This window comes from Strongylocentrotus purpuratus, unplaced genomic scaffold (assembly GCF_000002235.5).
Source record: "Strongylocentrotus purpuratus isolate Spur 01 unplaced genomic scaffold, Spur_5.0 spur5_scaffold_20, whole genome shotgun sequence".
Lineage (NCBI taxonomy): Eukaryota > Metazoa > Echinodermata > Echinoidea > Camarodonta > Strongylocentrotidae > Strongylocentrotus > Strongylocentrotus purpuratus.
The window spans coordinates 50,732,917-50,746,035 of NW_022145606.1; the positions used below are offsets into that span (position 1 = coordinate 50,732,917).

General features: G+C 34.6%; 2 protein-coding genes across 2 annotated transcripts in view; both read right to left on the reverse strand.

The window, feature by feature from the left end:
* Nucleotides 1-373: 373 nt before the first annotated feature.
* LOC115927535 lies at nt 374-6,680 on the reverse strand. Its single transcript, XM_030993577.1, has 7 exons — nt 6,589-6,680; nt 6,179-6,314; nt 5,423-5,536; nt 4,723-4,813; nt 3,864-3,939; nt 3,112-3,168; nt 374-2,310 (listed from the first exon to the last, which is right to left on the reverse strand). Exons 1-7 carry the CDS (start codon nt 6,634-6,636, stop codon nt 2,233-2,235), a joined length of 600 nt encoding a protein of 199 aa, XP_030849437.1. The 5' UTR covers nt 6,637-6,680; the 3' UTR covers nt 374-2,232.
* Nucleotides 6,679-13,119, reverse strand: part of LOC757047 (MAM and LDL-receptor class A domain-containing protein 2) — a gene marked incomplete at its 3' end in the record, with an annotated part of 60,738 nt that continues 54,297 nt past the window's right edge. The window contains exons 52-57 of the mRNA XM_030994046.1: nt 12,537-12,677; nt 11,539-11,807; nt 10,414-10,642; nt 8,735-8,875; nt 7,415-7,512; nt 6,679-6,753 (exon numbers count right to left, since the gene is read on the reverse strand). Coding sequence (XP_030849906.1) covers nt 6,679-6,753; nt 7,415-7,512; nt 8,735-8,875; nt 10,414-10,642; nt 11,539-11,807; nt 12,537-12,677 — 953 coding nt within the window. The remainder of the gene's footprint in view (nt 6,754-7,414; nt 7,513-8,734; nt 8,876-10,413; nt 10,643-11,538; nt 11,808-12,536; nt 12,678-13,119) is intronic.

Consider the following 13,119-nt stretch of genomic DNA (forward strand, 5'->3'; position numbering starts at 1 on the left):
TCCATTAGTTACCATAGAAACAGCCAATTAAGTGAAGTAATCAAATTCATTGGTTCAGCTTGATGGCTATTGTATATGCAATGATTTTTTTGGAAAAAAAGAGTCCTATTAAAGTTTGGAAACAGAGAGAGGGAGATAGATATATATATATATATATATATATAGAGAGAGAGAGAGAGAGAGAGAGAGAGAGAGAGAGAGAGAGAGAGGGAGGAAGCAATATACAGATAAAGAGAGAGAGAGATTGATAGAGAAAGAGGGAGACAGAGAGCAAAGAGAACAAGATCTAGAACAAGAGCTTTCATATAATGTAAAGGGGCATTTATCATAACCAAAAAAAATGCAAAACAAATAGAAATACATATCCATTATATATTGCATGATAATCATAATTCTTTATTTCATCAAGCTGTCCATGGCCTCATATCAACTTCTCTAGATAAACACCAAGTACATGTACAAATATATCAAAATTGGTGACATAGTAAATGCATATGAGTATACCGAAAACATGTAAAAAATATATCAAAATTTGTGACGCAGTAAATGTATATGTACATGTATGACAGCAAAAGTTTCCTGGTAATTTACTTTTGATTGTGAATTTCTACAATTGCTTATCTAAGATACATGCATATTTAACTAATATGTAAAGATAACTATATGTGTACATGTAAACAAAAACCTGATGAAAACAATAGAAAATTAAGGAATTTTTTATTCAGCTCAAACTGTAAGATAGTTTCAATTGTGTATGTTGCAAGCAGATCACACCATGCCTTCGCCCTGTTTCATTAAACTTGTTATCAATAACAAATGTTAAATTTCTATGGCAGATTTGCTCTCGGTCTCAGCCAAGCCAATGCCACAATTTCATTAGCTTTTTAGTCATTGATAAAAAGTTTTATGAAACAGGGACTAGGTGCTTAGAACCAAAAGGTCACTAACTATATTATTTGAAAGTAAATGGTTTAACATCCTTCTGGCTCTCACCACCAGTGTTCGGTCACAGACAAATCTTGTCTCATAGTTTGGCGTTTTTGCTTATGGTCTCGACCACTTAAATTACGAACAAATTAAATACAGTAAATAACTTTATGCCAACCCGGAGAACCGCATAAATGTATCCGACATAGCAACAATGCATTTCAATATCAACAGAGTGGTGATATCAAGACATGCATGTCCTATGGTATAGGCAGTCTAAATTCATTTCCCAGTCTCATTTCATTTTAGAAATGACTTACAATGAAAATATAAACATTAGATAAAATGATCATGATTCTTTTATTTTGAAAATGAATTACAATGAACATGTAAACCTGTAAAATTCTTACAGATGTTTATTTCAGTAAAATGAACAGAGACAATCTCATCCAATGTTGAATGCAATTTTGCTATATAAGAAATATTTTCTTAATAACAGTTACAAATTAAAAACATTTACTTTAATAGTGAAAAGACTGAATCAGACAAACCTTCGTGTACGGTGTAGATATATAAACAACTACAAATGAATATACATGTACAAATGTTTCTTAAAACTTCATTAAACATTAATAAGGTGCACCTGGGTAGATAGTTTTTCAATTTCTAATCATCTCTACATTGAACTTATAAAAAGCAACGGCCTACGTGTATTCGAGCATAATATTGATGTATATAAACCTTCATGCGTCCATGCAATCTTATATGAAATGAACAGAATTTCTACAAAAGTCACAAGTCATGATATGATGTAAAACAATGAGTTCAATAAAAGCATATGATAACGGTGTATCATTTCTTAGGAAGTAACAGTAAGCAAACTGAAACATAATACCCCTTTTAGAATATTGATTGATATAGATAAGTTGCAAAGTTGTTTTCGTCTGTTAATCAGAACTATAAAGAAGTGGCGACCGGAAGACCAACAGGATTACCTTTTCTTCCGTATACTGTTGATGTTGACGTAAATTCATTTCATTTCAATTATCAAGCCATTTCTAATTATATATTTTTTTAATGAGGATAATATCAATACAATACGTAATGGCTGCACAGCTCAAGTGAGTTAATGGTTATATTTTGCCATTGATGGCGCTGTTTAACCAGGCCTCAGTTTCAGTGTGAACAGACATTTGAGCCCAATTAGAGGGGTAAGGAAGAACAATACAAGAATGGTACAATAATGGAAACATGACATAATTCCACTAAATGGTTATATTTCGCCACTGATGGCGCTGTTCGTAATCAAGCGTCTGTGTGTTCATCAATAGGCAATCGTGCCGGTGAAGCATATACAGGATTATCAATGCCTCCGCTAGATGGCTGTAACATAGAAAGTAATATGAAAAAATAGAAATGGTTGTCACTTAAATCATTTCTTGCATACAGAATTGTGACTACACTCTCAGTTGACACGCACTTCTGCTTAATAAGATCACAAACATATTTACAAATTAACTTTTAGAATACAGATTGAAAAGTGAATGTATTCATAGTGATTAATATCAAGGAAAAATATTCAAGAAGTTGAAAACCAATGCTTCATGTAAAAGATATCTGTCACTTATAAAATGTCTACTTCTCCTTCATTTCAAACATGTCTTTAACAACTTGTCTATAATGCATGAATTCATATCATGCTTGAAGTAGTAGAATTGATTCCAAGAAAATGATAACAAAAAATCAGCCTGTGAAGAAAGCCTTGCCCATCGCCTATTGTAATGCGAATAGCACATTTATGTGATTATTGTATATGGCGTATTTGGCTTCATCTGAATTGAATCCTCGCAATGTAACCCTATAGGGTCTCTATTTGCGGTTTAACTGATTGAGGGTGTGCAGGTGGACCACTACACCGGGGGTTTCCCCTACTTTTTTGTGATAGGTGCAGATGTAATCCAAACATGATCTATGCAGCATTTACAACAAGGGTATTGATATCGTCCTTGATCAGGCTTCTCAAAAATCTTTGTGACTGGTTTGAAACTCTTCCCTATTTAACTCACTGAGTGCTGAATTCTCTCATTGTGATATGCTTAACACAGGGACCACCCGGTTCACATAGTCAAGGGATTAACTGAGATCTTGTGCTATCAAAATGAAATCGGTTTTAAAATTACTTACCATGCCCTCAGAAGGGTATTCTCCAAACATGCTTGTATCTACTTCTTGTAAAGCAAACTGTAAAAACAAAAACAAAATTGGAAATAGTAATCTTGAGATTTAAAAATCATTAATTTATAAAATGTGGTTATCTATAAGACATGGAGGGAGGCATGATGATTTTGTTAGCTCATTTGTTGGTCTTTGGGGCTGTTGGTCTAGTAAAAATGTTGTAATTCTTTTGTATTTATTTGTTTTGTCGGTTTCATGGGGTGTCAGGTTCATGACCCTACTGGAATGACCCTTTTGAAAATCAAAAAACATAAATGAATAAAATCTTTACAAATTCAAGTTCAACTTTAATTTATTTAATTCCTGTAAAAGCATACAAACTTACAAATCAGAAAAATAGCACAGATTCAAATCATTATACATGGGATCAAAGGTACCATAAAAGACCAAGGCGGTCTTGTCAACATGGTTTCCTTATGAAAAAAGTTGAAAGTAATCAAAAGCAAGAGGAGAGTATATTTAAACATTTAGTTACATGAATATGCTAAACTCAAGAATAAAAAAAAATTAAAAAAAAACGAATTTAAATGATTAAAAGATGTAATAACACAAATAATGATATATTTAAAAAAACAAAGAAGTGTAAGACCAGACAACTGGAAACAATCATTATTGACTTTATACTAAAAATTCACAAAATAACAGAAATTTCATTAATTTGCTCTTGAAAACTATTATAACATTTAAATACAAATACTTACGTTAGGATTGCCGAAGTCTTTATCGAATCCTGGGTTTTCCATGTTCTTTTTGAGAGGTCCTAAGTCCCCTTTGCCACTGTTAAAGATACAGGTATAATAATTAGACATCTAATAACAGTAATATTTTTTGTTTGTTTGTTTATTTCAATACAGTGATATGAAACCTACCTTTAGCCGCAAGGCTTTTTTTCAACAAGACCATATACAAAAGAAGACATTTGAAAAATAACATATTTATAAATTATTCACAAAGAAAATTGAACTTGAACAAATTACAAAAACTAAATAGAAGTTATATGCAAAATATTGTGAGAAAAGGAAGAAAATAGATAGTAGAGATAACAGAGACAGTAGGGAAAATAAAATAATTAGACAAACAGAATTTTGTATTAATAGTCATAGTTGTATAGTGCTTAGTACAATATTCTTTAATAAGCATTTTACATCCCCCCTGGTCATAGGATTCAATTGTTGTCCCACATATACGGTACATACTCTCTACCCCCCCCCCCCCCCCCCCCCACTGCATAACAGGTGCACAAATGCTATCTCAACCACGATGACATCATGAGTATGGAACACCAAATGAATGATTCCCTCAAGCGTTCATTCATTCATTCATCACCAAAATGTTCCAGATAAGGTCATTTTAAGCATTGCAATATTAAAGCATACATGCAGAAAATGTAACCAAATTTATAGCGGAACATGCAGATCCATAATATGATTGAAAGTAGGTACAATTTGTTTTATACAGGTTGGGTGTAAAACAAGAACTTTAGTCATTCTTTCTGCCCCTGCACCAAAACATGTAGAAACATAGAATGATCATACATAAAAACTCCATATTCACTCATACCTCCTGCGCTTGCGCCAAAACAATAAAGATAAGACCACGACGATGAAGAAGATGATTCCAAAAGTTGCCGACAGACCTGCGATCAAACCAGCTTCAGGATTGCAAGAGGAGGCGGAAAGAGATATAGATATGAAACATTAGAAAATAGGCAAACAACTACATTGTACATTAATTTACTAGTAGAAAACATTGACAGAGAGAGAGAGAGAGAGAAACACAGAGAGACAGAGAAGAGAGGGAGAGGGAATAGAATGAGAGAGAGAAAGAGGGGGAGGAAGAGAGAGAGAGAGAGAGAGAGAGAGAAACACAGAGAGGCAGAAGAGAGAGGGGTTGAGAGAGAAAAAAGGGGGAATATAATGAGAGAGAGAAAGCGGGGAGGGGGGGGGGGGAGAGAACAGAGAGAGAGAGAGAGAGAGGGGGGAATAAAAGAGAGCACGACAAAGAGAGAATAGGGGGGAGAGAAAGAGGATGAAGTAAGTTATAAATGACAACAATTAACAAGACAAAATAGTTAAAGAAAAAGAATAGAAAAAAAAATTGAAAATGTAGAAAGTCAAGAATGTTAAGAATCTTTTACTGCTTGTGTATTTCAACAAAACATCCACTCACTCCTCAAAAAGACTCTAATTTTCATAAATCAGGACTAAATAAATACAATCATAACTAGAATATCAAACGGATATTTGGAGACAATACATACTGTTGCTTGTGTAAGGACTATGTGTAGCTTGTTGTCCAGTAGTCTCCTCACTTGTGGTGGAAGGTGTTGATGAAGACGATGTACCTGCGCTCGATTTAGGCTTAGTAGCAGGCACTGAAATGACAACAAAATATGAATTTAATGCACAAATCCTTCATTCAAATTGTTGCATTCATCTGTTTATGAATAATTGTATATCAATAGTCAGAATACAAACTGCCTATATTACGTGTTGCTAGGTAGGACAAAGAGTTGCAATTGTAAACTTTCAAAGTTGATATATTATAACGGAATGACATAGCAATGACACACATTAACCTTATAATCAATCCATAGGCAAACACTGTAATATCATCATCTTGAAACAGAACACATTTCGTGTATCCCTTGAGGAGGCTTTACATACAGATTTCACTTAAAGGAAGTAATTAATAAGTACATGATAAGTAATTATAATAACAATTTTTATCGTCCAAATCATTGTCATCAGGATAAATTATTCTTTGAAAAAAAAAATAGAAAAGCAGAATTTCCTGGGCATGAAATTTTAACAATTTGATTTTCTTTAATCTGTTAAAGATTTTGTCAAGTTTGGATAGGAATAAGCATAACTGAAAGGCTGTGTCGGGGTTCGAACCCACGACATTTGCATTTAAAGTCAAGTGCTTATACAAACCACTCTACTACGACACCTCTACCCCTTTGATATGTTTTAATTGTATTAATTAAAACATTAATGATTTGATATAATCTTACCAGTAGCAGTAGTGGGAGCCATTGTAGTGAATGCAGGTAGGCTGGATCCAGACGCGCTGCACTCAGGAGTAAAGGTCGTATCATCGATGGCCAAGTGACCTGATGACCCCTCACCTTTGACCCCCTCTATGATGACCTATAATTCAGATTTAAATAATGACATCATCAGGGCTCCATGGTTATAAGAAGTTGCAATTCAAATCAATCACAAAAAAGTGAGGCAAAAGTGAAGAATTAAAATGTTAATTTTTGCTTCAAAGCCATTTTGACTTCCTTCTACGCTACCAATTTGACCCCTTCAATAATTCCCTGCTATACAAATATAGACATTATTAAGTGTTTAAAAAAATGTTTGTTTTTCTTTCATGGCTTGGAGAGTCAAAGAAAAGCTGCGCTATCTCAATATTTACCTGAAAGATCTCATCACTGTTCAGAGTAATGGCCTTCTTAACCCACATCAACCCGTGATCAACTGAGTCTGTCCAACGGAGCAATAGAGGGCCTCCTATGTTTGTGCGAGTGTAGACATTCAGAGTACCGCCAGTCATCCCGGTCATGTAGTAGAAAAACCGCATCTATAAAAGTTAAATTCACACTAGATCAAGGCCTTACATTATCATAAAGTATTAAAATGGTTTAACTTGTGGCAGGGGTGTAAAAAGCGAAAATTATTAATTACCCCTCAGGGGGGTGTTTCACATAGATTTTAAGTTGAACATATCTCTAAGTTGGACTTAACAATTATGGAAAGCCGTTTATTTTAAAAGGCATAACATGTTGATTCAAATCATTCATATTTTCTATTATCAAGGAGATTTCATGTTCTTGATGTGGAATTTATGAAAAATCTAAAATACTTGAATTTTCACTTTTTAATATATAAAAATAAATCACATTTATCGTAATAACTATATTCAAGAAGTCATGTCTTAATTAATTGCATTACATTCAATACAGTCGTCTGATCTATCTTTATGTCTTATACAATTTCAAACAAATATGTATATTTTTTCCTTAGAAGCTGTTCCATTACATATAAACGTATGCTTTGAACAAGATTCATGAGAGTGAAGACCTTTTATTAAACCATGGCTTAAGCAAACCTGGAGATTCCTGTAGTAGCCCTATTGAAATGAGTGCTTTCAGGAGTCAATGGGTCATATAATTCAGTTTTAGGATCCACCATGTGCATTTGCAAGAATTTTCGCAGACTGGTACAACTGTTTAGAGACTCACCTTGCAGTTGGTATCACTTGCCCTGATGATGTAACTTCCAAGTTGTGTTATGTCTCCAGTCTGTGCTCGGTTTTGTGGATCCATATACAAGTAATATCCTGTAGAAAAGAATCCAACAAAAAGAGTAATAATGATTTCACACATGTTCTTAAAAGCAAGAAAAAAAAGAGGACATCTTATTTATAAATAGGCAATATCTACAGTGGAGGAAATCGGACACAAGTATGGCAGTTTTGTAGACCCAAATATCACAAACGTTTAATACCACATGTAACATTCTTCATCAAAGAGTTCATAGATTTAATACTCGCCCAAGGGTAAAGTGGTTTATGACAAACAAATCATGAAAATATAATTTGAAGAGTAGCAGAAGGTTGTGAAATCATCCTTTTTTTGCTTCTGGCTTTAAATAGGCAATACATTTTAAAACAAGACAAACACGACTCTGTTTCCTATATGCCTCCACCCAAAATTCAGTTAAGGAAATGAATAAAATTATTTGTAATATATCATAATGAAAACAGAAACATTTAATCATATGTCGACTGATGACTTTGATCTTGACCTACTAGTCCCAAAATGTAAATTTTTATTTTTTATTTTATTTTTCAGTAAAAGGAATTCATTAAAGCAATTCTAATGCATAATGATAACTAGACAAAGAATATATAGTACAACATAATGTACTAGTTATCAACAAAGTTACTTAACAAAATATCTGCCAGTTCTTATTATGAAGATCACACAATCTTTCTTGAAATTGATTATACGTTCCATATTTTCAAAATGTTTAAGAGCTTGTAGAAGAAAACGAAGTAGTAGAAAAGTCCAAAATAGTGGAATAATGTTTTGCAATATATATACAAGTAAATATTGAATATTTGGCAAAAATAATAACTGTATTGACAAAATAGAAATGATTAGCAATGAGAGTACAAACATTTTTTGTTCATCTTTGAAAAAAACATTACATACATTTTTTTTCTTTTAACAATGGAAATACAAAGAGATCATACTTTTTCACAATTTAGAATAAATGAGCTGACGTCTGTTCATGATTTTCACAAAAAGTACACATTGTAGAAATGAAATTGGATCATCATAGGCAACACTTATTCCTAAACTGAAATATACTCTGTAAACTTTTTCATGATCAGTATTTTGTTACTTGCATAATTTATTTGTTCTATTATATAATGTAATACTGTATGGTTTATATATATCAATTTTATTTGTGGATATTTGAGTGGAGAAATAGATCAAATCAAATCAAATCAATACATTTTGAAAGAAGTTCAACATTTTCTTCTTTTAGCTTACCATCTTCAGAATCTAGCGTGTGGTCAAATCTTAATTGGCTCATCTTGCTACCTTGGATTCTCGTCCAATCAAAAGCGTCGTCTGCTACCTGACTCCAGACACTGCACAGGTCGGCCTCAAAGTCACACTGCTTGTAGGTAGCTGCAACCAATAGGCAAATATAATAATAATAATGATAATAATATTTGGTTCTTGTATAGCACATATCACATTATATAATGCCTCTATGCGCTTCTAAAGAGCTTTGGGAAATATTATCCTAGCTTTAGCTCCGACAGCCGTAATCAGTGCACAGTGCATTTCAAGGAATAATCCTAACAGGTACCCATTTACCTCATCTTGGTCGAGTGTGGCAAATGTAGATCAATATCTTGCCAAAGGACATCAGTGCCGTGACGAGACTCGAACCGCGGACCTTGTGATCCACAGTCCGCTGACATATCCACTCGACCACGGCACCTCTATCACAAATATACACAACCATCGTAGAGTTGTGGAGATGAGAAATGACACTAAAGGATCAGGTTCAATAAAATGCTACCTTTATAAGAAATGACTTTCAATATTCTGTTATGTTTTGTTACATTTGGGATACAGGGGGGAGTTTCACAAAGATCCTAAAGTTGAATTTATCTCTAGGTTGGACTTAACAATTATGGATCTTTGAAAATATTTTGTAAAAGTTATTTTAAAAGGCATGAAATGTTGATTCAAATCATTCATATTTTCTTTTATCAAGGAGGTTTCATGTTCTTGATGTGGAATTTATGAAAAGTCTAAAATTCTTGAATTTTTGCTTTTTAATATATTGTATTTTAAGGCTACAAATGACTCTCCATAATGTTTAATAATAATAATAATAATAATAATAATAATAATAACTTAGAGTTAACTTTAACTAAGGATCTTTGTGAAACACCCTTCAGGTACAATATGACTTAAAATGCTACTTTTATAAGACATGTCTTCAATATTCTGTTATGTTTCGTCACATTTGGGATACAAAATTACCAAATAATTTTGATGTGCACATGAGCAACAGTTAATTACTGCCCATGGTCCCGGTATAATTATCATCTCTCTGATAATATTTAGATATTGAGTGGAATAAACACACTAAAGCTTCTCTGATCATTGTCCTTGTCTCTCTATTGATGCAGCACTTATTGGTCAACTCACATTGGCTGTTTGGGGATAGCTTTGGGATAAATAATGTTTTCTACCCTGACAGGAGCCCACTTCTGGCATTTGTTTCTCAAGGTCATGTACAACAGTCTTTCATCAATTCACAATAGTGATCGCATGGCACTGGGGGGGGGGGGGGGGTGTTTCACAAAGACTAAAATCTAATTTAAGTTGGACTTAAATATGGCAGGCCAATCATGCCACTGGATGATGTCGCCATTGGTCTCTCAACTATGATCTTTAGATATTATTTTTGCCTTCAATAATGAATTATCAAATCATGTAATTTCTGTAGATTTGTTACCACGATTTGTACGTCCCTTGAGAGACCAATGCCAGGAATGGTTAGAGGATCGAACTAGTGGCATGAGCGGCCTGCCATAGTTAAGTTCTACTTAAAGTCAATCTTAGTCTTTGTGAAACAATCCCCTGAATAAGTTATTCTTTCCTACATATGGTGGTATCGGGATTTGATAAACATTTATAGTACTTACAGCAACTGGCTTCATCGTTGCCGTTGCCGCTATCTGTACAGCAATCCTTCGCCAAGTCACACTCACTGTCCTTATCATAGCACTGTTGATCACTGCACTGGTAGGAATCGGTAGGGCAGGACTCAGAAGGTGAGTAGGCATCAAATGCACAGTCATCGAAGCGGATGTCATCGACCGCGTAACCTCCTGAGACAGGGTTGTTCTGTTTGTTTCCTGCATCTATCAGGATCTACACAGAGAATAATAGTAACAATAATATTGGATATTTATATAACGACATATACACCATGCATGGTTGAGCACAGATTTATGTGGTAATAGTTAGAGCACCTTGCTCCAAGTATTACCCCGGCTCTGCTAGGCAGCCGATATTGGCGCTCACAGCCTTCAAAGAATTTCTTCCTACCGATACCCATTTAGCACTTGGGTGGAAAGTGGCAAATGTATATTAATATCTTGCCAAAGGACATTAGTGTCATGGCGGAACTCGAACCACGGACCCTGTGATCCACAGTCCAACGACTTATCCACTAGACCACAACACCTCTACAATGAAATGGCAAATCCAATGGATGGTAAAATAATGACCTGTAGAGCATGTGTGTTGTGTGTGAAAGTTGGTGTGAGTGTTTGTGTGTTTGTAACTGGGTTTCTACATGCAGACAAATCAAATCAAATCATTTATTCACTCAATATAAAAACAGATACATAGAATTGCGAATAAACGCATACATGTATAACAAATATTAAAAAAATGTACATAGCAAAATCACTAGTTGACAGCACAAGTAACATAAATTGAGTGGGGATCAGATTAAAGATCTATTTAAAGACTTGTAGCAGTCATGGATAATTAATAATTTACATCTGGGAACTAAACTTTAACGTCACCATGTGAAAGACATGAATCAAGGTCTGCCAGAGTCACTTTGTAGATGAACAGAAAGAGGGGGAGAGAGATCAAGAGAGAGAAAGGGAGAGAGAGAGAGATACAGATATGAGCCCTATATACAAGAAGCCAATATAATTTATAGAGTAGAGTTAGTCAGTATCATAGGTGGAACAAAGCGTTCATATACTGAAACCACCAGGTTTCTCTAAATGAAATTAAAGCTGACCACTTACATTAAAGTTAGCCAAGCATGGAGGGAGAGTGATTATGGCCTGTGTCCACTCCTCGCTGACCGCATTCGCCTCGTTGATGGTCATGAGGGTTCTCTCCTTACCGTCCACTTTGCGTTTGATCTCCAGGTTGCCGTAAGACGAGCCATAGATGTAGTACCACACCGACACTATGCAGGTTATTCCTGTCTGGCTGAATGTTGGACTGATCAAGGTGGAATGTTGATTCAGAGAACTCCCACTGGTGAGGCCGTCAACATAGTAATAGATTCCTAGAAGAGAACAGGTGTGTGCAGGGATGAATCAGGAAAGAGCAATCAGTTGAGTAATACACATTCTAACTACAGTTAAACCTGTCTAAAGCAACAGCCCAAAGGAAACAAAATACGTGGTCTTTGTAGACAGGTTCCTTTAGTAGATGTTTCAATAAGACACTATTTTCAAGGGAAACAACAAATTTGGTCTTTTTAGGCAGAGCAGGTTTGGCTGAACTTGCATAATATTGGTTCAAATATGAGCCTCCCATCCTAGTCTTATGTATTGATTCTGTAACATTCTGCATCAGAAGGTATTTTTATTCGATCCACAAAAAAAGTTTCTTGCAATACAAACGCCTCCATGCTCCCCCCTCCCCCCCCCCCCCCTCATCACATGCATTTACATCTATAAACATGAATTCAATTGATATAAAATAAAACTGAGAAGTGCACTAAAAAGTTATTTTGCTATTAAATTACACTGTAATTTATAAACAAATGACTATGACACAGCAAGAGATATAAATGAGAACCCCCCAAAATGCTCTTTAAATTCATAAATGATATGAATATCATTATATAAAATCTGAATTAAAATTCACAAGCTAATTGTTAATTTCAAGAAGACATTAAACTTCTCTTCCTTCGTCATACCACAGTGTGGGTAGTTCAAATACGATACTGCACTTATCTGTTGTATTCTGCAGAATGTGATATTAAGACAATGGCCCCTCATATGCTTACCCATAGGACTGCCTTTAGAGTGGTCAGAGATGGGACCAGCATAACTCTTGACCTCTGAGTTATTGAACCTTGACCAATCAAAGTCATCGTTGACCCCCTGTCTCCACATACACATGTCAACCTCAAAGTCACAGGCGGATGCTGGAGAAGAAAGGGGATTAATTTTAAGATATAGACACGCATCCATACGATATTATGAACTAGTATAATATATACTGAGTATAAAATGACAAGTTTCTTAAAATTGCAGATATCAGAATAAAAAGGAGTACATGCATGAGTCGAGAAACAGATATCATCATTGTTCAATATGTCTTGCGTTGCAGCACAAGGAATGGAGTGTGTAGAATACGGAATATAAATATCCAAAGAAAAATGGATAAAATCATTACGTGACCATATGCCCAATTTTTATTTCCTGCGATATATAAGACAACTTTTCTTACAGTGTGTACTTTCTTTTCATCCTGTTACATCTTACTCAGCACATTCAAAATATTTTTGACATAGGAATTGAAAAACGAAATCATGAAGAAGTGGTGGCCAAAGAGCAAAGACCAATTTGGTAACTCTTTCATAAATT